This window comes from Dipodomys ordii, unplaced genomic scaffold, assembly GCF_000151885.1.
Source record: "Dipodomys ordii isolate 6190 unplaced genomic scaffold, Dord_2.0 Scaffold447, whole genome shotgun sequence".
NCBI lineage: Eukaryota > Metazoa > Chordata > Mammalia > Rodentia > Heteromyidae > Dipodomys > Dipodomys ordii.
The window spans coordinates 192,805-219,706 of record NW_012267663.1 but is presented as its reverse complement, the minus strand read 5'-3'; the positions used below and the strand labels follow the sequence as shown (position 1 = coordinate 219,706).

Genomic DNA, 26,902 nt, shown 5'->3' with positions numbered 1-26,902 from the left:
CAGCATGGCACCTGCAGCATGGGCCAAGGTGTGCAGGTATTTCATGCAGGGTGACTATGACACAGAGGCCTGTAAGACAAGTCATTGGCCTAATGTAATAGTCTTGTCCTATGTAGATGATACAATTGCTTTTGGACAGGAAAAATTGGTAGTAAAACAATTGTTAGATGACCTAGTAAAAATTCTTCAGGATGTGTGTGTATGTATATGTCCTAAGAAGAAAACAAATTGAAAAGTAGTTCAGAGAGAACTCAAATGACAAGTGTGGGACTTGAGTGTACAACAAGATAGATCCATTACAATCACAACAAATAAGTGAAATTGAAGTGTTTCTTTCACTTATATTTTACCTAATGTTACAAACCCCATTATGTTCAAAATAATAAGGGGAGAAATGTATCTGTTGATTCTTACTGTTGTACAATGGCTAGTTTATAAGTGACAGCAGAGGCATAAGGTCTGTTCTGTGTGCTGCCCCTGCACTCACTGGAAAGGATGACAATACTGTTGAAAGTGATCTAAAGTCACTTGTTAGTTTATCTTTTAAATTGCAAGAGAAGCATTGGCTAAATTAAATGTGCAAACTTTTTGTTTTGCTGGTCCTTGGGCTTGATCTCAGGGCCCAGGTGTTCTCCCTGAGTTGCTTTTGCTTAAGGGTAGTACTCTACCACTTGAGCCACAGCACCTCTTCTGGCTTTTTCTGTGTATGTGGACCTGAGGAATAGAACCCAGCTCCTCATTCATGTGATGCAAGCACTGTACCACTTAGCCACCTTCCCTGTCCTGTAAGCAGACTTTTTATGTTAAAAGAATACAGAAAAGATTGGTATGTAGTATCCCACTTCCATGTGTAATCCCGATGTTCAACCGCCACAATGTGAAAGAAAGTAAGTTGAAAATGAAATGACATGAAGTATTCAGTTACAATTAGACAGAAAAAGAGAGGAACAAAGGCAATGAGTAAGTAATTAGGTTTTTCTTTGTTTTGGGTTGTTTCTTTTTCCTTTTAATTGTTGGCTGTGGGGTTTAAACTCAGGGAGAGCCTGGCATATTCCCTCAGCTTTTCACTAAAGGCTAGCATGCTATCACTTCCAGCCACAATGTCACTTCTAGTTTTCTGGCATTTAATTGGTGATAAGTCACAATGAATTTTCTGCTGATGTGGTGCTGAGGAATGGAACCCAGTTCTTCATGTACGCAAGGCAAGCACTCTACCACTGAGCCACACTACCAGAACTGCCCCATTTCTTAAAACAATGTGGTTGGGGCTGGCAATGTGGGCTAGTGCTTAAGTACTTGCCTAGCATGCACGGAGCACTGGGTTTGATATCTCAGTACCTAATAGACAACAACAACCACCAACCACCCTTAGAAGTACTGGTGCTATAGCTCAAGTGGTACATTGGTAGCATTCAGCATAATGACATTCAGGAAAAGTTCTCACGCCATGAGTTCAAGCCCCAGGAATATCAAACAACAACAACAACAACAACAAATGTGCAAATGAAAACTAAAAACCCAATGTCTGCAAGTTTCATTGATAAACACCACACACACACACACACACACAAACCCACTTATTAAACCGTATTCACCTCCTTTACCATGTCTGCTCACCCTCCCGTCTACAACTTCTACCTACATCCACTGGAGAATTTATTGTATGTTTTTGTTGTTTTTCAATTGTTAAAAATTGTTTTGAAGATTATATATATATATATATATATATATATATATATACATACATACATATGGGTGATACTTACATAAGCAAGTATGCATTTTTGCACAATTCCACCCACTTATTAAAACTGGCATTTATTTCCATATATCACATTAAAATATACCAATATTAGGTATTGATTTCATTGTCTGGGTGCTATCCCTGACCATTTTATCTTAATCCTCTCTATTTCTACTTCTGGATTTTTAGGTGATTAAGTGTAGGTAAGTGTTTCATTGACTTTTCTGAAATCGCTGGATGAAAGCTGAATCCTGAGAACTCAGGTTTACCACCAGGAGACACTTGTGGCCAGCAACATTAAATATTATTACATGCACTATTTTATTTGTGGTATTTAGTAATGGATTTTTTTGTGGTGGTCCTGGGCTTGAACTAAAAGTCTTTAGCTGTCCCAGAGCTCTTCAGATCAAGCTGAGAATGCTACCACTTGAGCCACAGCACCACTTCTGTTTGTCTGGTGATTAATTCAGATATGAGTCTCACAGATATCCCTTCCCAGGCTGACTTTGAACTGTGATCCACAGATCTCAGCCTCAAGAGTAGCTAGGATTACAGGCATGATCCTTCAGCATTTGGTTGTACTTCAAAATAATGTACTTACCTATCTATGGAATACAAAATGATGAGGATCAATTTTAACTGTATTTGACCTATCGAATATCTAAGCACAATCCTACTTCTGTCTGTTTGTGTCTCCCATTCTATGGATTTCTGTAACCATCTTCTAGCTAGCTTGTGCACTTTATGTCTAACATATTTCTAATGTTTTACATTATCTTTTTATGCTGCCACTATGTCTTAATTGTGTTTTGGTACAATTAACAAAAGGGAGCTTGAGAAAGGAATAGTGATGTTGGTAGAGAGATGTTCATCCTCCTGAGAACTAAGTATCTGCCTCTAGGAAAGTGAGAAAATACATCCAGGACACTGGTGCTTCTTTCATTATAACTCACTCATCAGAACAACAAAATGGGCTGAGTGAATCAATCACAAGTGGATCATCGCTAGTGATTAATTAAATATCAAATAAGCACTGATGTACTTTTGGGGTTACTAATCCAAAACCAAATGTTTATGACTCTTGTCTTTATCACCAAAGAAAGTGGAAGTGCAGCTATGGCTCAAGTGGTAGAGCATTATTAGCTTTGAGGAAAAATGATTAAGGAAAGTGTTGCTTGGTGCTGGTGTCTCAGGCCTGTAATCCTAACTTATCAGCAGGCTGAGATCTGAGGATCATGGTTCAAAGCCAGCCCAGGCAGTAAAAGTTTGTGAGATTCTTATCTCCAATAAACCACTCAGAAAACCAGAAGTGGTGAGGTTTCTCAAATGGTTGAGCACTAGTCTTGAGCTGAAGAGCTCAAGGACAATGCCCAGGCCCAGAATTGAAGCCCCAAGCATGATAAAAAAAAAAAGGAAAGTGCCTAGTCTCTATGAGTTCAAACTGTAAGACTTGTATGTATACACAAAGAAAATGTATCAGCAAATGTGTCCTTCCATGTTCTCTGAATATTTCATGAACTAAATTGCGGACAAAAGGTGATGAGACAGTTTTTATTACTGTGCACATTTTATAATAATGAAAGAGTGGTTTCTTCCATCAGATCTTCCAGTCAAAACCCGAACTGGAAATAGTCATTTCATAATGAATGAACCACACATAAGATGGGAGTCTATAGAACAGTAGAAAAATTGATGTTCTCATGCCCTTGTCTCAAATCTAGACAGTCTTTCCCACATATCACTCATCAAACCACCTTACAGATGATCTGAGGCCACTCCAAAAGGCCTGGAGTACTTAGAACTGAGAGGAGTTTATAAATTTTCATTGAAAAACCATTTCTTACTCTCAAAGACACTAATCAACAACTTCATTCTCTTTTTTACTTGTCAAGCTGGGAAGTTATGCCCATCACTTATTTCTAAATACTTTGGATAGTACTCAGTTATATTATTGCTACTCAACAATGTGAGACCATGCAAAATATTGGCTCAGTGAGTGACCAAGAGTAAACAATGTTTTCCATAACACTTCACTTGCCTCTGCCATGAAGGATTTCTCTGTATAATGTATAGATTGTTTTTGGTCATGGGGCTTGAATTCTGGGCCTGGGCCCTGTCCCTGTGCCCTTCAGCTCAAGGCTAGTGCTCTACCACTTGTGCCACAGCACCACTTCCAGCTTGTTCTGTTTATGTGGTGCTGAGGAATCAAACCCAGGGCCTCATGCATGCAAGGCAAGCACTGTACCCTGAGCCATCTTCCCAGCTTAATGCACAGATATTTTTGACAAAGTTTTTCCTACATTGGGTTTCTTTCCCATGGGAGTCTCAAATACTTGTTGAAGTTTGACTTCTGGTTGAAGGACTTCCTCTATGGCTTACAATAATAGAGATTCTGCCATGTCTTCTATCTCTGACATGTTAATGTGTGACTTCTGGTTAAACATTTGTCTACATTTATTAGACTCAGAAATTCTCTCCTGTTTATGTTCTCAGATGCATTGAGGACTGACTCCTGTTTAAAAATCATTGCAGGGATAGGAATTAGGCCTAGTGGTAAAGTGCTTGCCTACCTTGAATGAAGCCCTGGGTGTGATTCCTCAGAATGAAATAAACAGTGAAAGCCAGAAATGGCACTATGACTGAAAGTAGTAGAGCAGTAACCTTGTGGAAAGAGCTCAGGAACGGTATCAATGCATATTTGTTATATTCTTTAGTTTTCCTTGTTCCTATTTGAGTCAGTTCTCTGATGAGCATTGAGGTACAACTTCCAGGAGAAAGACTTTCTACATTTGTAATCTTTGCAAGGTTTCTCTTCTGTGTGTGTTCTATGAACTCTGAGCCATGCCTTCTTGGTGAAAGACACTTCTGCATTTGTTTCATTCACAAGTTTTCTCTCCTGTGTATGTTTTCTGATGCAATCTGAGGTATAACTTCTTGAAATTTTTCCACATTTGTTTTATTCATAAGATGTCTCTCTCGTGGAGGTTCAGTGATGAACCTTGAGCTGTGCCTCCTGGGTGAAAGACTTGATATTTGCTACATTCATGAGGCTTCTATCCTGTTTGGTCTTTCTGATGCAAAATGAGTTATCTTCCAGGTGAGACTTCCCACATTTATTGCATTCCTAAGGTTTCTCAGGTGTATGAATCCTCATAGGTGAGTGGAGGTGTTAATTCAGGGTGAAGGACTTACCCATTTCTTATATTCATAAGGTTTCTCTACTGTGTTTGTTCTCTGATGCAAAGTGAGCTGTCATTTCAGTCTGAAGGGACTTCCATATTTGTTAAATTCATAAGGTTTCTCTCCTGTGTGAATTCTCTTATGTCTGTTGAAATCTGAATTCCAGGAGAAGGAATTTCAAAATTTGTTACATTCCTAAGGTTTCTCACCTGTGTGAATTCTATTGTGGCTGCACAGCTGTGAACTCTGCTGGAAGCATTTTCCACATTTGTTGCATTCATAAGGTTTTTCTCCTCTATGTGTTCCCTAATGAAAAGGAAGTTGTGCCTTCCAGTTAAAAGCCTTTTTTCATTTCTGATAGTCCTCTGTATGTTCTCTGATGAACATGAAGTTTTGACTTAATGGTTGAAAGACTTTCCACACTTGTTACATTCATAAAATTTCTCTCCTGTGTGCTTTCTGATGCAAAGTGAGGTGTGACTTCTGTCTAAAAGACTTTCTACATTTCTGGCATTCATAAGGCTTCCTTCTGTGTGAATTCTCTGGTCCCTACTGAGAACTGACTTCTACATGGAAATTTTCCTACATTACTCATATTTATAATGTTTCTCTACTGTGGGTACTTGTGGTGGGAATGTCACTTATGTTTTCTCAGACATAGATTGTGAACACTGTTTATGCTCATCAAGCTTCTCCAGTGTATACTTGCTCTTAGGTTTTGTTAGGTGTATTTCCTTTTGTACATCCAGTACAAATATAAGGATCTTCTCCTGTGTATATCTTTTTATTTGAAATGACTGTAGGCCTTAAGTGGAATGATTTTGCACATACAGTACATTAAGGTGTTTTCCTCCGTCCCTGAAATATTTCTTGGGCAAGGACAGCAGAATTATCATACTCTTCTCTATATTCATTATGGTTACTGGAGTGTCCTCCAACACTATCTAAAAATATGGTCTCTGATTGTACTACTTTCCCTTCTCTACCATATTCAAATGCTGCAGCTCATTTGGACTCTCATAATTTTGAATGAAAAGCTCAGAATATCTGTGGGGTTCTTCAACTACAGCAGACACTCTGGGCATGCATCTCATCAGGTTCACTGAAATCCTCAGCTTTCAGGGTTTCCATTAGTCCTCAGCAGTTCTGGCTTATGTTTTGAGCTCAAAATAAAATTTGTTCCTAATCAGACTCTGTATCAGTATTTCTGACTGCTACTTCACACAGAGATTCATCCTGGCAAGACTTAATCATAGCATCTGTATTTTTGGACCTCTAAAATGGGTCAAAGAAAAAATAAAAAAATAATTGATATCCAAAGACTCTATAATGTAAAGGTAAGACATCATCTCCCAATCTAATGTTATAGATTTTAGAATATCAAAATAGGAATTGATTTATGAGAACTATATGCCTTTCCCTATAAGGTATTAAGAAAGTAATACTGATATTTTACTATGGAAAATAGTATTTTTCTGTTTATGTTTTTCCTTCTTTTTATATACATGGGAGAATTTAGTCAATTCACTCTTGTAAAAATGCAGAGTATGAGTATTTTCAGGAAAGGTAATTAATAACACATTTGCATCTGCGGAGTGTTATAAGAAATTATCATGCTTCAAGAAAATAAGAAACATGTCAACATGGAACTACACGTGAAAATTGTAAATGTGTAGGTAAGTATATAGGAATGTATAGAACATTTATTTTATGTAATCTGTCTAAAATGATTTCTGAAGGGAAAACTTATAGCACCGTATTCATGATTCTTAAAGCATGAAGATTCAATATATAAATACATAAGTATAATCAAACCAAAGCATGTGGTTTAGTAATATGGATCAATTAATACTGTACTTGCCTGACAAATATGAGGACCTGTGTTCAAAGAAAACCATCAAAAAATTAAAAAGTGTAATTGATTCAGATTTTCAATGGAATTATTCCATTGAAAAGTAACTATATTTTAAGATGTCATAGGCTATTATTGTGAGAATATTGTAAACTCTTAGAGTACCTAGTAATAATACAATGAACTACTGGCAGCAGCTTAACTACCTATGTCTGCCATTAGAAAAATCCGACTGCTTGGGAAATTTACTTTCTTGCAGTTCTATAGTATAGCAACAATTATGGTACATGTTTTACATCTTTTGAAGTTCTGTGTTTCAGCCTAAGGATGGTCTTTATTGAGTACATAAAATTTGTGGTTACTTCTTTATTAAAGAAACATTCAAACTACCAGATTAGGTTACAGCTACTGCATATTGGCATTTTTTTCTTTATTCTTTTTATCAGTCACAGGGCTTGATCACTGGGCCTGGGCTCTGGCCCTCATCTCTTCAGCTGAAGCCTAGTGCTCTACCAATTGAGCCACAGCACCATTTCCATCGTTTTCTGTTTATGTGGTGCTGAGGAACCTAACCCAGGGCCTCATGCATGAAAGGCAAGCACTCTACCACTGAGCCTCCTTCCCAGCCCCTGTAGTGGCATTTTCATAGGAGTATATTAGTCATTTCATAGGAGTACATTAGTATATTTGTTTGTTTCACAGATTCAACAAACCATAGAACCAAATTACTTGAAAAAGTATGGCACCTATAGTAAACATGCAGTCTTTGAAAAAACTGGCATTATCCTATGAACAATGGAGTATAACAACTATTTAGTAGGATTTAAATTGTAATAGGTATCAGAGTTGATTTATAGTGTATAGAAGATTGCCTGGAGATTATATAACAGGTGATTTGCACTTTATAGAATGCTGTGTGCTGGTTACATGAAAGCAAACTAAGAAAGAAGTAACAGATGAGACAAACATAATAAATAGCAAAGTTATTACTAAAATGAAACCATATTATATTGTAATATAAAAATAGGAAATATATCAGGTACTGTCTGATTTTAACTGAAGAAAATATACTCAAATTCAATAAGACATCCAAAGAGACATACATTAATTATCAAGAAATCAAAATAAATTAATATAATGAAACCCTAAGCAAAAACAATTATGAAGAATACAAATACTCATAATATGAGAGGAAGTCAATATCAGCACAAATTGTTTTACCACAGATACAGAGCATTGAAAATAGCAGGTATATCATAAATTTGTATAATGAAAATGTTAGTCTGAAAAGTAAAGTCTACAAATATGGTTAAAAGGCCAAAGAATGATAATTTCTTTAATCTATCATTATGATTGGAGAACTAGTACTCCACTTTTTGTTGTTGTTGTTGACCGTGGGGCTTGAACTCAGGGCTTGGTTTCCATCCCTCAGCTCTTGATCTCAAGGCAAGTGCTCTACCGCTCGAGCCACAGAACCACTTCCAGTTTTCTAGTGCTTTATTGGAGATAAGAGTCTCATGCACTTCCTTGCCTATGCTGGCTTTGAACTGTGATCCTCATATCTCAGTCTCCTGAGTAGCTAGGATTACAGGCGTGAGCCTCTGGAACCCAGCATATAATACTCCTCTTATTGAATAAACAACCAGACAAACGGTCATCAGAAAAACACATGTGGAAGTCATTATCTTTACCTAAATGCTGTTTATAAAGCACTATGATGTTATATTTACCAAGACAGAAACACAGAATAGATCTGAAGACAAATTGTCTAGAAATCAGCATGTGAAATAAATCTATATTATAAACACAATATAATTCTATAATATGTTGCTAATAATCTATCAGTAAAACAGATGGAAACTAGAGTGGATCTGTATCAAATGTAGGCTATTACTATCATGTATAGAATATTAAAGGGAAGCTCTGTCTTACTTAAGTTGTGAAATAATAACAATTGCTTTCAATTATGTAAGATGTATTCACATGAATATCTTCTGGAGGGTGTGGCAGAGCCATACAATTTGAGGGAAATAGGGTCATGAGAATATAGTATTCAACTCAAATGTAGAGACAGGAAGGAGGGATTGGGAGAGAGTGAAGGAATGGAAGATACTGTATGAAAAGAATTTATTAATCTCTATGTATCACCTCCATAATAATATTAAATTACATTAATAATAAAACAATATTTTTAGCATAAACGATTTGCTTGGTGATGAAATTCTACCACAGTTAGAAGAAGAGTTACAATTTTTAGAAATCTAATACAGCACTCAATTTGCAAGATAAACTATTTTAGTTTAGGTTGAATATTAACTCTACATAAACCAGTAACAATAATCCTTTCATTGTAGTATCCAATTAAGTGTTAATGTTAAATGTTGAGATAATAAAAAAAAATAAAACAAGCACTTCTGGCTCAAGACTGTCATTTTACCCTAACTATTAAGGAGGAAACTGAGGTCTGGAAGCCAGCCTAGATAGACAACTCAAATTAAGCAGCTAATGAACAGGTTAGAGGTAAGGCTCAAGTGATAGTGCCAACAGTGAGTGAGGAAGCTGACTGACTGTGAGACCCGGAGTTCAAGCTCCAATAGTAGCTCTAGAAACCTATGGTGGAGTCTGAAGTATGTGTATTACATGTGTTTCTAAATTAGAAACCTAATTGCTGTGAAAACCGGCAAGTCTTCATCTCAGACATAAAGAGAAAAGAAAATGAGTGGAGCAGGGAGAGAAGGGAAGCCAAAGGTCAGGGAAAAGATGGAAGAAGAGGAGACAAGAGAGTAGTGGAGAGAAGGGAAAAAGAGGGAAGGGAAAGGAGGAGGAGAAGACAAGACAGGAAGAAAGCCTTATGGCATTAGATTTGACAGTAAATCTTAAACAAGACACCAAAAGTGACTCATGCAACAAAGAGACAAACAAACAAATGCCAGGCTCTGGTGGCTCACACATGTAATCCTAACTACTCAGGTGGGTGAGATCTGAGGATCATGGTTCAAAGCCAGCCTGGGCAGGAAAACCTGTGAAATCTTATCTCCAATGAAGCACCAGAAAGCCAGAAGTGGTGCAGTGGCCCAAGTGGTAGAGTGCTAGGCTTGAACTGATGGGCTGAGGCACAAGCTCAGACCCATATTTCAAGCCCCATGACCCATAATAAATAAATTAATGAATAAGGATTGGGAAGGTGGCTCAGTGGTAGAATGTTCGCCTCAAATGCATGAGGCCATGGGTTCCATTACTCAGCACCACATAAGCAGAAAAAGCCAGAAGAGGGTGCTGTGGCTTAAGTGGTAGAGTGCTAGCCTTGAGCTGAATAGCTGAGGGATAGCACCCAGGCCCAGAATTCAGGCCCCAGAACTGACCAAAAAAAAACAAAACAAAACAAAGCCGAGAATATAAATCATAAGTAAAAATTAAAAATAAATACAAAACCAAACAAAAACAAACAAACAAGATTAAGTGCACATAATCAAAATCTTGTATAATGAAAAGAACTATCAACAAAGAAGCAAAAGCATGGTAGGAGAAAATATTTGCATATGTCTTTAAATAGATTCCTAACAAATCTGAATTAGAAAATATAAAGAAAATCCTACAAGTAACCCCCACACAACAAAATCTAATTTTAAAATAGGAAAAAGATTGAAGAGACTTTTCTAAAATGGACATACACAAATAGCTGATTAAAATATAAAAGTAATATCAATGGTCATGTGAATAATTCAAATCAAAATTACAATAAAATAACTATTTTATACATGTTAGTATGGCCGTAGTTTTAAACAAAACACCAAAAATCCTTCCAAATTCCAACAAAAGCTAGGAAAGTTGTGATAACAATGTGAACCTTGGTACATTTCTCTCAGGTATGTAAAAGTATCAAAGATGGCATAAAGAGTCCTAAAAAGAACTTAAAATAGAATTACATTGAAATATGGTCCAGCACTTCTACACTTGTACATACCTTAGAGAAAAACAGAGATTTCCATAAATACCATCAAAAATACAGCCTAAGTTTCAAGAAATACAAATACCACAAAGCAGTCCAAGAGTATTTACAGAGACAATTGAAGTACTTATAACATACTCAGGTCTATATAGCAATCAAAGTTATGTTTGAACACACTATTTCAGCAAATCCAGTAAAACTTCATTAGGATAGTCTAATGTTGTATATGAGGATGTGATGTCGGACCTGTTTCTAGTCAACCTTTACCTTCCATGAGAAGTTACCTACTAGGTGCCACATACCAAGTGGAACGACTTTGTCCTAACATTAAAAAATGAGAAACAAACTAAAGCAAATCTGCACTTAACTTAGAAGGCAAGTTTTGATAATCTGCTAAATCTCCAAGCCATCTTTAGCTTTTTTAGAAACATGTTCCTGAAGCTGAATCTTTTTTTTCTGTTCTTCAATCTTGGATACCCTTAAGTTCATAAAATGGAATGTCAAACAGAGTGAGAAATAAAAGAATCTCATCAGAGATCCTTCCATTCTTTCTTGCTGTTGACAATCAATAAATATTCTGGAACCATGGCTAGGAGAGAAGACAAATGAGAAAGTCAGAAAAGAACCTGTGTGATTTTACCCTAGAAGTTCCTGGTCAGAACATGGTAGGTGGGTTGGCAAAGCATAAAGCCTTCTTTTGGGAGAAGAAACATTCCTGAATCAAGTAGAACATTAAAGTATCCAGTAATGACAAATCCACAGAAGACTAAAGCCTTATGTGTTACTAAACACTATTAATAGAAAATAGACCCCAAAATGTAGATCCATAAAATGTAAAAAAAACAACTTATATAGGTATGTGCTTTTGCTTATACTTGTTGGTTGATGACACAGGAAATTCTATTATCCAGCGTTCAGATTTTCTTTTCCCATTTACCCACAATGGTAATTGTTAATATAAAATACATGAACTTTGCAATGACATTTACAAAAAGCGAAAATTTATTCTGTTTACTTCAGTGAGGTTGTTTTTGATAGGAAACACAATATGAATCTTTTAAAAGCAGTGTTTGCACATTAGTACTGGGTTTTTCTACATCATAAGAATATTTTCTTTCTTTGAAAAATTAAAGAGGAGCTGGGAAGGTGGCTCAGTGGTAAAGCGCTTGTCTTGAATGCCTGAGGCCCTGGGTTGGATACCTCAGCACCACATAAGCAAAAAGCAAAAGCCGAAGTGATACTGTGTCTCAAGTAGTAGAGGGCTAGCCTTGAGCTGAAGAACTGAGGGACAATACCCAGGCCCAGAGTTCAGGCCCCACGACTAGACCCAAAAAAAGGAGAGAAAATTTATTATAGCCTAAGTGTTCACATTCACAATACTTAAGATGAGGAGTGGTACAAATTTCAAAGTGGGATATTTCCTGTGTGTTTTGGGAATTGGACTGTCCTCATCCACATTAGTGACTGAACAATCTGCCTTAAAATTGTCAAGTTTTCTATTTCATCTTATTTTATTAGAATATAATCTGAATTTAAAAGAGGACATTGTAACTGGGCTCTCATGTCTAATGGCTGTAATCTTAGCTTCTCAGAAGGCTGAGATCTGAGGAAAGTTAATATTATCCCCACCTTTGCTCCTCAGCTCCACCAAGACTTGAGCTCATCCCAGAACTAGAGTTCCCTCCATACTGCTGACCACTCCCTCCCTCTACCCACACCTACCTGAGCATGCACCTACCTAACTTCCTGCCCCCAGCTCCTGTTGCTACCTGAAGACAGACACATGCATGTGCTCCCTCTCCTGGGAAACACGGTCCTTCTAGTAAACCTTATAATAATCTTTCTCCTGTGCCTGCTTGTGGTCCCCTGGGATGCATATGATGGATACCTACAAGGATCACAAAATGAAGCCATTGGTAAAAGAATGTCTGAGACTTATCTCCAATAAAATAGCCAAAGTAGCTGGAAGGGGAGGTGTGGCTTAAGTGGTGCAACATTATCATTGAACCAAATAATTTCATGGTCATTTTCTAGACCTTGAGTTCAAGTATCAGGACAAACACATACATATCAAGGTCATTGTATTGTATTCAAATTATATTTTAACAATTAAATTGGAATACATAGATAGGAAGTCTCTCTCTCTCTCTCTCTCTCTCTCTCTCTCTCTCTCCTTTTTTGTTTGTTGTGTGGCCTGAACTCTGAGCCTGAAAACTGTTCTTCAGCTCCTAAACTCAAAGCTAGCACTCTACTACTTGAGCCACAGTGCACTGCCAGCTTTTCCTGCTTATGTGGTTCTGAGGAATCAAACTCAGGGTCTCATTCATGCAAAGCAGGCACTCTACCACTGAACCACCTGCCCAGCCAGTCTCTCTCATTTTAAGTGATGTAAAATAGACTAATTATGTTAATGGAGAAATTGTAATTTGTCAAGAACAGACACAATAATTGGAGTATATCTGTGCCAGGCGCATTTTGAAAGTTTCAAACACCATAGGAAGTGCAGAGGGTGAAAAGAAGATCACTATATTTATATAAGACATATTCAAGGAATGTTTACCATTCATTGGCTTCAAATCGCAAACACCAAGTTTATAACGCCACATGGGTGAGTACCAGAATCTCTAGGTTCAGTCTCTAGACTCTCCTTGTCTAGAGAACCAGAGTATTCTCAGCCAGTATCTTGCACCTGCAGGAACAAGTGCTAATGGCAGCACAATTCCATTAGGCCATAAAATATCATCAACCTCAGACTGGGGAAAGATGGTAAGGGCAGAATTTGGATGGCGACTCATATTGCTTCAATTTACAGCTCCCAAGTTCCTCTGAAGAAGAGACACTGGGCTTCTTCCTTTTGGCTCTGACTATGGAATGCAAAACTGTACTTCAGAGCACTTCCAGCAGCAAGGCAAAAGGAAAGAAACTTGAATTTACAAACTAAAAACACCAACAATAGCCAAGTAGTTTCAAGCGCCTTACCCCAGCCGCCCTCCACACTTTCAAAGGATCTGTGCCTCAATAGAAACTACAATTCCCATAACACGATGCACAATTCACCTAGAGGAAGTGGGCTTGTTACAGGGTTTGGACTGGCACCAGACACTTGGTCCTAAGTGTGCATGGATGCATGGGGACCTTTCTCTCCCAACTGCGGGAAACTAAGGTAAGTTTCCTCTTGAAAAATCCGTTTACCTCCTGAAACATTGTGAGATCAACCAAAACAAAGAATTGTATTAGGAGCATTAGATAATTTGGCTTTTTAATTCTTAGTTTTATTAATGTAATTGATGTTATGAGACTCTATGGTTATTGACTTTGTTTTTATTCAAAGTGTATGTTCATCTGAACATAAATTATGTCACTGTTTTGCCTTAAAAATTTGAATATCTCTCCTCTCAGTTTAAAAAGTTATTTGCAGCTGGTTGCCAGTGGCTCATGCCTGTAATCCTAGGTACTCTGGCGGCTGAGATCTGAGGATACTGGTCTAAAGCCAGCTCCAGCAGGAGAGTTCCTGTGTTTTATCTGCAATTAACCACCAGAAAAATGGAAGTGACCTTGTGGCTCAAGTTGTGGAGAGCTCACCTGGAGGGGAAGAGCTCAGGGATAGTGCTCAGGTCCAGAGTTCAAACCACAGGATCAGGTATTTACAGACATTTAGTCCATCGATTCTGGGAGTGTTTCCTTTTAGCTTCTGTGCCTGGAGCCTTACCTGTAGGAGTTTGGTAGACAAAGGTTGAAGTAGAATGAGGAAGGATGCATAGGATCTGCAGTTGTTGCCACATTGAGTCCTAGAACAATGTGATGCAAACACTGGACAGGTATAGAGTGTCTATAGCTAAGGTTGTTGCTGAAGTAAAGAGAGATTCATCATTGGCCTTGTCTCTGTCTCTTCCATTATCATACCCTTGTTCTTCTGGAGTGCTGCTGGTGTTGTGGCTGGCCCCCGCAGTGGTAGTATGCTTACCTAGCATGCATGAAGCCCTGGTTCAAGTCCTCAGTACCACATACAGAGAAAAAGCAGAATGTGGAAATGTGGCTCATGTATTAAGGTGCTAGTCTTGAGCAAAAGAAGTTCAGTGACAGTGTCCATGCACTGAGTTCAAGCCCCAGGGTTGGGACATAAAACACAAGAAATGTAAGCTGAGTGATTGTCCCTCATGTCTGTAATCCTTGCTTTTCAATAGGCTGAAACTGAGGATCTTGGTTCAAAGTCAGACTGGCCAGTAACATGTGTGAGACACTTATCTCCAATGACCACTAAAAAATCCAGAAGTGTGTTGTGGCTCACATGGTAGAGCACTTGAGCTCAGTGATGGTTCCCAGGCTCAGAGTACAAGTGCCATGACTGAACAACAAACAAAAAAAGGATAAAAGTGTAAATAAATGCATCAGAAATACAGGCTTGAAAAATGAAAACTACACTTCACAGGTAGTCTTGGAAGCACTCCAGTTTTTCCTGATCCTTTTCTCCTTGCCTCTTAGGAATTTACTTTTACAGAATGAAATGAGGTTATCTTTATATTATTAGAGGTGCTTTTAACTTGAAGTCTATAATCCAAATATGCCCTTTGATTCCCATTTTCATGAGGAATAGTTCAGCTCCACAAAACGGACATGTAAAACCCATACACTGGAGAAATAAAATCAGGTAAGAAAGTTTCCAATCCAATCCATCCCAATTATGTTATATGTAAAGGATCACCAAAAATCACAATAAACTATAGGAGATAAGTGTAGGATCTCTGATTATGAGAGAGAGAGAGAGAGAAACATAGAGAGAGAGAGAGAGAGACTGTTGCAGACACTGGGGTGCCTGCAGGAGCAGGCAAAATGTGAGCAAAGGCTTCAGGGCCATTGACTCCCACCCTCAGGACTGCAAGTCCTTGCCCTTTATGGTTTGAGGAAGTGTGTGTTCTAGCTGATTGGCCTGGGGCTTTAAGTGAAGGGAGGCTTTGGTGGAAAACATAGATTGAAATAGAATGAGGAAAGAAATGTGCTGTTTGCCCTTTTTGGCAGAGTGGGCTTAAACCAATATCACACAAGCATTTGAGAGACATAGCAGAATTGTGCCATTGGCCCTCTCTCTGTCTCCTTAATTATCATCCCATTGCCCCACAGAAGTCTTGCTTGTGCTCTGATGAGACTGCAGCAGGAGACAAAAGATTTATTCCATAGCTTAACGGATAAGGTCTGAGAAGACAAATCTGAGGTCCCCTAGATATGTAGCCTAAAGCTACTGAGAGGAACTTTTAGTTGCAGAGAGGAGGTAAGAATATTAAAGAGATTTTCACATGCAAAAATGAAAAGACAAAATCAGACTGGTTTGCAAGTAGTTAAGCTTCACATCAACATAGACCTACCCTAAACTTCACTCTTCTACACACCTGCATTCATTCTGACCCCCAAATCACTCTCTTTGTAGGGAAATCAGGGTAATGTGCTATGTACTGAAGAATCGCTGTGAGGAAACTTTTCACTACTTACCTGAAGAAATTATTAAAGGACATGCAAATAGAGCACAGCAAATGCTCACAGATAGTGCACAAGCTCTGAGTTTAAGCCACAGGACCAATAGCAAAAACAACAATCATAACACCCTTAAATAAAAAGCAAACTTCAGAAACAACCTAAAACTCCTTTTGATTTAATAGATAGAATTGGGGATTTTCTGGAAAATTAATTGTTAGATATTTGGGAAATACAAATCAATAAGACGATTAATGCTGCATATCCACATAACCATCTTCCTATTCTATGTCCTTTTGTACATTACAGCAATGGGAAATGACCCGGTATAAGTTCAGTGTCTGTGAGTACCTTTGTAACATGAGAGGGGAGGTATTAAACAATTTAAGGCAAAACAGAGATATAATTTACATTCAGCAGAACACAGGAATGGAACAAAAAGAAATGTATGAGCAACACAGTCACATAAACTCAATTTCATTATTAGAACTAAGAACCAAACAGTCAATGCATTCAGTTCTCCACATATATTTACATTTTGTGGCTTGTTTCAGGAAAGAAATAGTGTTTTTCAAGTAAAATTCAGCTTAGTTCCCACAGCAGGGAGAGAAAAGTCCTACTGCATCCAAGCACTCTTGTGATCAGGGTGGTGCCGAGCATTGTGGGAATTGTAGTCTCCAAGAAGGACATTTTCTTTGAAAGTCCTGGGTTGTTTTTGTTCTTTTTGGAGGGCGGGGGTGGGGCAGAAGATCCTTTTGCGCATGCATCTCCCCACCCACCACGGGCATTTTAAGTCAGCCTCTTCTGGGTTCTTTCCCTTTGCCTTGCTGCTGGAAGTGACCTGAAGTAAAGTTTGGACTTCCATAGGTGGGAGCCAGGAGGCCGGCGCCCAGCTCTGTGCATTGGGGCTTAGGAGCTGTAACTTGAAGGAATCTCAGGCTTTGGAACTGATGTCAGGTAGGAACTGTCTCCCCTCCACAGGTTTCTGTTTCTTTTTCTGCTTCTGTTTGGTGGGGCCTGAACTCTGGGCCTGCAAGCACCATTCCTGAGCTCATCAGCTGAAAGGGAGAGCATTACACTTCAGTTAAAGCTCTTACTGCCTCCTCCACACTTTTCTGCAGTCTGGAGCTGATAATTTGCTTGAGGTTCAGGAGTCTGTGCTGTCATTAGGCTCTGGGCCCTGAGGTGCAAGAACCTGGTTCCCAAATATCTGAGAGCAAGCTGGGTGATTCTGCAGATGAGGAGAGCCCAAGAGCCATGCATTTGTACTCCAAGACTAAGGGATTCTTCTATTAACCCATATGACTTTATTTGCTTTGTCCAGGTGTAAGAGGAGTACAGGAAGAATTCTAGTGAAATTGTGACGTGTGTGTCTGTCTTGAGTCCTCTTACATTGAAGTTGTATTTGGGGCTTTGTGTTTTTTCTCCTAGAGATATTTTAATCTGTTTGGCTTTAGTTTTTAATCTCCTGGCTTGAGTTCACACGTGTTTGTATTCCACCGTGTTTCTAGAGACATTTGTACATATGATATTGGAGTTGTGAGTGCTGGGCTTGTACTTTTAGGAATGAAGCCTAGCAATGTTTGAAGCAGAGCACCCTATGAATAGGAATCTCCATCCTAAATGGACAGACCTTTTCAATTCTGAGAAGCACTAAAGGGAAGAAGCAGAAAATCACAGAAAAGGGAAGAGGTTGCTAGCTTCCTTTGCCTTATACAAAAATTGTTGCTACTTCCCTGAGCACCAGATTCACGTGGTACTCTTTCCTACACCACTCTCAGTCACTTTGTGTTTTTGCAAGATTTAAACTAATTTCTAGAAGTGGTGATGAGCTGGATTGAGGAATAAGCCATAGCCTACTTATCAAAGGATATCTGAGGCTATAGTTTGGGATGTTGGAGTAATTGTTATGACTGAAAGTATCTATTCATGTAGTAATCCCTAATCCTCTTCTTGCTAATTTATTCAGCCTGTTAACACTTTGATTTTTAGTATGTAATCATGCAAACTTACATTACATGTGCCATCTATGGATTTGCTAATGCTAGCTCTAATCAGTTGGTTGTGCCTGGTAGTACAGAAAGTGTTGGTCTGGGACATGTGGCCTAAAAAGAAAATTCACAGAAGAAAACTTGAGGTAATATGTCTTACTCAAGGTTGTATGCTTTGTAGGTGTTACTTATCTTCAGGTGTGTCACGCCTATATCGATTATTTTATGTTGTATCTTTAGAATGGCCAAGGTTCTTCGTATTACTGTTTAGGGAAATGAAAGTTAGGGACTTCTCTAACCTGGGTTTATCTCATCTTTACTCATGTCCCTTTGGCCAAAGCATGTTAAATGGCAAATTGCTAATCATTGCATATGTGTGCAATGGGTAGAGTGAAATGTGCCATTTGACACCCATTATTGAAATAGTATAACATAAGAAATATTCTATATACATTTTTCTCTCTAACTTTGGGTGAAAATTAGAGTTACATCATACATGCTTCCCATGGTGTTTAAATATGTAAATGAATGAGGTAGAACACAAAATCCAATGGATTCCTAGGATACTTTTGCATTAAAAAAGTAGTTCATGGGCTGGAAAGGTGGCTCAGTGGTAGAGTGCTTTCCTTGCTTGCATGAGGCCCTGGGTTCCATTCCTCAGCACCACATAAGCACAAAACACTGGAAGTGGTACTGTGGCTCAAGTGGTAGAGCACTAACCTTGAGTGCTGAGGGACAGCACCCAGGCCCAGAGTTCAAGCAGCATGACTGGGGGAAAAAAAGAAAAGAAAAAAAAGCAGTTCATACATCCCAAAGTATATTCAGTAATAACTGTTTTATTGGAAATATGATATTTTTTGCTTTAAATTGTTCAATAATTTCAGTGGGAACATTATTTTTTTTAAATTTAGTGTGTATATAAACATAGATATTAATTGGTTTAATAATATCTATCAGGAAATGGACTGGATTTGTGTTTACTGGACACTTTAATGCTCTACCTGAGACATTAAAGATTCTTCGCTTATAAGAAAGCTTTAAGTTTTCACAATAAAAAATAAATTAAAATTTTAAAAAAGAAGGCTTTACGGTTTTCCAGCCCATGTAGCATGTTTGCAAGAGGAAATTCTGGGCCAAAATCTCACAGATTCATTTCTGAATGTGTCATTTCCCTTATATCCCAGCTATGCTTCCAGGATCTTCTGCTCATTGTCAGCAACTCTGGTGAGTTGATTTTTTTATTTTTCATTTGTTTTCCATTCCATTATATGAACCTAAAGATGTCCAAGAATTAAAAACAATACCAACCACACAGATTCATCCTCAGGAACGTATTCATAAATCAGATGAAGAAGGCTTGTAAATTAGCAGATAAAGACTGCTTGTAGGTTTAGCAGATTGAATGGTTATATTCTAAGTTGAATTCATATTGGCTTCAGAATGTCTAGGTTTCATCTTGTCATAAAATGTAGTCACACCTGTTATGTGATGTAATGACACCAAGCAGGTTACTTCTCATGGAAGGTGAAGGATAGATTGCAACCAGATCACATCCTCATGAGTAACATTAAACTATCTCAATGAAATTTTCCTGGAATTGCTGAAATAGTGTGGTCATACACACCTTCGTGTGTTCTTAAGGAATGATTAACCTATATGTACTTAAATTACTCTCCATATATAGTTCTTGGACTGCTTCATGGTCTTGGTCTTACTTGAAACTTCGCCTGTATTTGTTGCTAAACTTTATGGTCTTTCTACAAATTCCTGTTTGTTTTGTAAAGTATTCTCACAAGATTTCTTTCCTCTATTTTCTCTCTCTATTTTTGATTTTCTACTCATTAGTGTTGGTTATTTTTCTCTTTCTCTCTCTTTGTATCTATCTTTCTATCATTTTTTTCTTTTTTCATTCCCTCTTTCCTTCATATGTGTCTCAGTTGTTTCTTTTCTTCAAATGACCTATCTGGAACAAGATATTCTTAGTGATCAGTTTTACATTGCTGATATGGCTCTTAGGATTGACATTTTTCTTACCCGTAGTATAGGAAAATTGTTGCCTAGAGAGTTCTACAGGATTCCAGAAACAAAGACAATTAGAGAAACACAAAAACATAAACAGATAGACCTAGGGGAAACCAGGGTTCTGAAGACTCTATGGCACTTGGTCCCTGGGTGTCAGCAAGCTAGTATAGTTCCTTGAGTGCACACAGGGAAGATTACCATTGATAACATGCAAAAATGAAGTATCTACATTAATAGTACAATCAGAGCCACAACAGGTTGTGAGGAAAACATGTTTCCTTATTCTCCTGAGACAGAAGACTGTTGCCCAGAGAAAATGCAGACATGGAGTTTACCTTACCTAGCCTTCAAGTTCAACAGCACCTCAATTTCAGATGCTATCATTCCAACAGTAAGGAAAAGGCCTGCACTCCAGTCTCTTTACCCTCTCCAGAATTCTCTTTTAAACCTTCTGCGGCCAGCTCTCAGTTCTCTCAGTGCTGTCAGACTGGAATTCCAACCTCTCAAACCTTTTCCCCTTCAGCTCAACTTCAGAGTTCCCTACAGAAAAGTACTTCCTTCTACGAATTGATACACTGCAGAAAATCTATTTTCTCCTGATTTTGTGTTGATATAACTTCACTTGATGTGGTATTCAGCTTTTTTTTCCTTCCCACTACTTTTGAATATTTTAATTCACTGCCAGTATAGATTGGACCTTGTGTTGAAAAAAAATCATACAGTGACTAGATGTTCTCTATTAGAAATATCACTTGTCGCAAAATCTCACAGATGTTTGCTCACTAATTGATTTTGATCTCTGAGGTATTTCACTATTAACTAACACAAGTGAAAATATATCCTTAGAGATCTACTGGAGAAAGGACTCAGGAATATGTTACGCGTTTGAGCATTTGGTCATATTTATCATTTTTGTCATCTTGAGTGTTCCTTGAGCCTCTCTATATTTGCCTTCACCTTCCATGAAGGCCTATTAAAATGAAAACTTGTCAAGGAACATTTTTCCCCCACCTATATTTTGTATTGTAGATTGTAGGCAAAGTTTACAAAATTTCATGGTAGCAGTTCTTTTTTACATAGGAAGGAAATATCAGGGTATCTATGACCACATTTCAATATTTAGTATTTAAACCATACATGGTAAACCACGGATATTTTTATGTGGGAACTCAATTAAATCTTATAGGGGCCTAATCAATCATTAGTTACTTTCTGGAGTACTGTTACTGTTTTTTGAACATTCATGTGGACACTGCTTTTCATAGATCTAGCAATGTTCTAGAATGTGTGCTGCTTGCTTTTGAGAGTACTTGTTAATAGAAGGTCTAATTAGGATTTATGGTGAAGCAGTATGTGTAAGTGCAGGAAAATATTGGTTTAATTCATTTCACTCTGGTATGTACTGAAATTTTATCAGAAATGATAATATAATTTTTTAGACACCTCCTTAGATGTAATGTTATCAGGCCAGATTATTGTCTCCTCAGAGTTTTTATCTTGTCTCTATTGGTAGCAGCAATAATGTGATTGCATGCATTATGGAAACTGTAATTTTTTATTGGTCTTTGGGCTTGAATTCTGGGTCTGGTTGTTTTCCCTCAGCACTTCAGGTCAAGGTGAGTGCTACCACTTGAGTGACAGTGCTACTTATATTTTCTGGTGGTTTATTGGAGATAAATGTCTCATGGACTTTCCTGCCTGGGCTGGCCTTGAGTCTTGATCGTCACACCTCAGCCTCCTAAATAGCTATGATTACAGGCATAAGCCCCCAGCGCCCTGCAAATCTGTGTATTTTAATGACCAGGTTTATGTATTGCCAAATATTTCTAGTTTGGTATTTAATTCTCCTTGTGAATAGATAACAAAGCTAGCTCCAAACATTTTATGTAAGACAAAAGCATACCTGCAGCATAATGAAATTCCAGATTGGAATTCTCATAACCCAGGTCTAAATTTTTGATGGAAATTTGCCATTACAGAAACTGATATCATTTGATGATGTGGCTGTGAACTTCACCTGGAAGGAGTGGCAGGATCTGGATCCTGGTCAAAGGACCCTTCATAGAGATGTAATGCTGGAGACTTATAGCAACCTAATGTCCTTGGGTGAGCAAAGGTTATTTTTACTTGGAAGTTCAAGTACTTTTATTTTAGTAGACATTATACTATTTATGTTATTTAGGGGAAAAATTCCAGTCCATTCCCAGGTAAAAAACTGCTAGTATAAAAGCCAGTCAAATTTGAGTTTGAGAGCTTGGTGTTGTTTGTCTTTCACACTAGTGCTTGAGCCACGATTCTATTTTGGCTTTTGTTTTGGGGTATATTCTGTGTTTCCGTGCCCAGGTTGGTTTCAAGCCTGCCTCTTCTGATCTCATCTCCTAAATGTAGGATTACAGCTGTAAGCCTTTGGACCATTACATTTTCTAAAGAAAAAAAAAAGATTCCAAGCCATGGGAAGTGTCATCTTTTTTCTAAGGAAAACTTCAACTTCATTATATGTAACTCAAGAGCTAATTTTATTCTTGTTCTTTAAGAAGGCAAATCAGTAGTTGGACAAAAGTTCTAAGCTATGATCCACTAATAGGAGACTGACTTCTCAGACTTTGGTAATTACTATAGGTGGATCTACAGTCTAGAATAGAACATACATTACTACTGACAATATGCTGTGGAAATCAGTAGGTGAAAGTGTGTATTTATAAGCCAACCCTGATACAGGGTTTAGTGCTTCAAGCTACGAATCCTAGATACTCCGGAGGCTGACATCTGAAGGTTTCAGTCTGAAACCAGCAGCTGTAGAAAAATGACCATGAGACTCATCTCCAATTAACCATTCAAAAACTATAAATGTAGTGAAGACTCAAACTAGTAGAATGCTAGCTGTTAGCAAAACAGCTGAGTTCAAGCCACACAGTTGGCAAAATAAACCCAAAGCTGGATGCTACTCCACAATGGAGCTGTTAAGAATTGAGAAACCCTGGGCTGGGAAGGTTGTTCAGTGGTAGAGGATTTGCCTTCCATGCATGAGGCCCTGTATTCGATTCCTCAGCACCACGTAAGCAGAAAAAAAAAAGCCGGAATTTGCATTGTGGCTCATGTGGAACAGTGCTAACCTTGAGGTGAAGATCTGCCCAACAGCTCCCAGGCTTAGTTCAGGCCCCACAACTGCACCCTCACCCCGCAAAAAACAATTGAGAAACCAGATTTAGGAGCCACCTTGTGAACAAGATGTCTGCGACCTTACATTAATGATGACCCAGCAAGAACAATAGTTCTCCACTATTTCTTAATCACAGGGCACTGTGTTCCTAAACCTAAATTGATTGTGATGCTGGAGCAAGGTGCAGATCCATGCATAAGAGAAGGCTCAGAGAAGAATTTTACAGGTGAGTTAATGCATCTTGAATGGTGATGATGGGTCCAGAGCCCAGTTGGTATGTTTATCTTGAGCTGTACAGAGCGATAGTATTCCTAGTGCCCCTGAGTAATGGATGGAAGAGAACTAGGTGATCCTTTGTCTCAAGGAATTGTCAATCCAGAATTCACGGGGAGACAAACTGAATTTGGTGTGCCAGTATAGTTAATGTTAGCAATTCTCTTTGTCTGTAGGGAAGTCATTCTTTAAGAGAAAAAGACAATTAGAAATGTACAAAAGGAGATCTCATTTTCTTTTAAACTAGTATTATGCAGGTAGGAGGAAAATAGGAGAATGTTAGTGCTGCTAATCTCTGATCAGTATAATATCTTATGAATTGTGCTGGGTATAGAGTGAGATTCAGAATGGAAGAATTAAGAGTACATAGATGAATAATTTCAGTAAATATTTCCTAGAAAAAAATAGAATAATGTGAAATACAGAAAAACATTATTTTACATTGTAAAATGTCAGTCGTATATTCATAGTACATTGCAGAGAAAAGTTTATATTCTGCATAAAACAATACTTTTATATTTGAAAATCCTGTAACAGTTAAAATGTGAGAAATTACTTTTACAGTAAGGAATTTAGGGATTTCATTTTTGTTTTTGTCTATTTTTCTGTTATGCATTTTAGATGCCCAAGAAATGGAGGATGTGATTAGCACCTGTCAGGAAAGTCACAATAAATATCTCTCTGAAGTAGCAGTCATGAAAAGTATCACAGGGGAGGAAAATGTGAGACCTATAAGAAGTTTTCATTTGAGCTCAAAACAGAAAATTGAACTGATTAAGAATAATGAGAACTCCTTAGGCATGAGGACAGAAAATGTCACTGGGTGTCAGAACATGAGTGTTTGCAGTGAACCTGGTAAGATGTGTGCTGTATATAGTCCTCATCTGTCTTCTGTAGTTGAAGAATATAAACAATGTAAAAGGTCTTTCACTGAGAAGACGCACCCTATTGTCCCTCAGAGAACACACACAGGAAAGAAAGCATATGAAAGTAAAATGTGTGGAAAGATTTTCACCAGTAAGGCATACCTTAATGTCCACCAGAGACGACACACAAATGCGAAACCTTTTGAATGTAACATGTGTGAAATGTCTTTTACCTCGAAGTCAAACCTTACTCTTCATCAGAGAATACACACAGGAAAGAAACCTTATGAATGTCACATTTGTGGAAAGTCTTTCACCTGCAAGGAAAATCTTACTGATCACCAGAGAACACACACAGGAGAGAAACCTTATGAACGTAACATGTGTGGAATTCTTTCACCAAGAAGTCAACTCTCACTGTCCACCATAGAACACACACAGGAAGGAAACCTTATGAATGTAACGTGTGTGGAAAGTCTTTCACCCAGAAGCTACACTTAACTGTCCACCAGAGAATGCACACAGGAGAGAAACCTTATGAATGTAACATGTGTGGAAAGTTTTTCACCACGAAGTCAAACCTTACTGTCCACCAGAGAACACACACAGGAAAGAAACCTTGTGAGTGTAAAATGTGTGGAAAGTCTTTCATCCAGAATTCACAACTTACTCTCCACCAGAGAAGACACACAGGAAAGAAACCTTATGAATGTAATATGTGTGGAGAAACCTTTTGAATGTAACATGTGTGAAATGTCTTTTATCTGGAAGTCAAACCTTACTGTCCACCAGAGAACACACACAGGAGAGAAACCTTAAGAATGTAACATGTGTGGAAAGTCTTTCACCAAGAAGTCATATCTTACTGTCCATCAGAAAACACACAGGAAAGAAACCTTATGAATGTCATATGTGTGGAAAGTATTTCAGACAAGAGCTACATGTTACTGTCCACCAGAGAGCACACACAGGAGAGAAATTTTATGAATGTAAGCTATGTGGAAAGTCTTTCACCCAGAACATACACCTTTCTGTCCATCAGAAAAAAACCCACCAGAGAGAAATTTTATGTATGTAGCAGGCATGGAAATTGTTTCACCTGGAAGGCACAACTTAACATCCATCACAGAACACAAGGAGAGAAACCTTATGAACGCAACCAGTATGGAAAGACCTGGAGTTCACAGCTTAACACACATAAGTTGATTCACACAAATGAAATAACACTTAAGATTGTACCAAATGGGGAAAGTCTTTGATCTGTAAGAAAATTAAAATTGCAATACAGAGCCAATACAAGATAGAGACCTTATGATATAGCAGATGTGGATTCCTCCAACTACAAGACACAGCTCAGGGTTCATCGTAGAACACACAAAACACACAGACACACACACACACACACACACACACACACACGCACACACACTCAAAGAGGAGAGAAATCCTATGTAGGAAAAATAAATGGAAAGGTTTTCAAGAAAAAGTCCTAACTCAGTTAGCATCAGAGAACAGACACAGGCGAGAAAATAAAAATGTAACAATTGTGGAAAATTCTTTACCAAGTAGTCATGGATCCAAGTCATAGGACACACACAGTTGAGTAATTTTAAAAATATTACAAATGTGGAAATCCTTTGATCAGAAAGGAATACCTCATGTTCATCAGAGAACTGACTCACATTGGAGAAAAGGAAGTAGTGTATAGAACATATATGAAATGACTTTCAATCAGAAGTGAGTCCTCAGCGTATGTGAGAGCATAGACAGGAAAGAAATTATGAGTATAGAAAACATTTTGCCAGAAGTCCCATCTGTACAGGTATCAGAGACCTGGACACATGAAAGAATCTCTGTAAATATAAACATGAGAGGAAGTCTTTAAACCAGAAGCCAACCTTCAGCAAGTATTAGAACATTCACCCAGGAAAGAAGCCCAACCTAGGAAAATCTTTGTCAGAAAACCTCTGTAAATTATACAGAGAAATCCTTCATGGCAGAGGTAAGCTAGGTGTGATGGGAAACGATTCTTCACTCTTCAGCTTTCTTTGAGCCAACATTTCTCATCCTCTCATCGTGTTGAGTAGGGATGGTGTTATTCAATATTATCCAAAGCATGTGGAAACAACCAGTCTAGACAAGTAATTCAGAGATTGAAATTATTAACTTATGTCTTTTATACTAAGGAATGCTGTGTCAGGGTAATTTGATAAATTCTTCTTAGCAATATGAGTTCTGGGCCTTTGGGACTGGATTCAGATCATCTGCAACATGGTTAGGGGAACAATAGATGAGTGAAGACTGTTATGACAGGAGGCAAGAACATGAGAACACCTTTTTTTCTATTGCTTCCTTAAGTCCCCCTCGGTATGTGTGATCCATGCATTACAGTACAAATG

The 26,902-nt window shown here is 38.0% G+C and overlaps 1 protein-coding gene across 1 annotated transcript; it reads left to right on the top strand.

The window, feature by feature from the left end:
- Positions 1-13,852: 13,852 nt before the first annotated feature.
- On the top strand, positions 13,853-25,240 carry LOC106001817 (zinc finger protein 182-like). The gene is given in 5 exon segments (XM_013036786.1): positions 13,853-13,888; positions 22,184-22,310; positions 23,501-23,590; positions 24,259-24,891; positions 24,894-25,240. Coding segments are annotated over 5 exon segments (1,233 nt in total).
- The last annotated feature ends 1,662 nt before the right edge of the window (positions 25,241-26,902 follow it).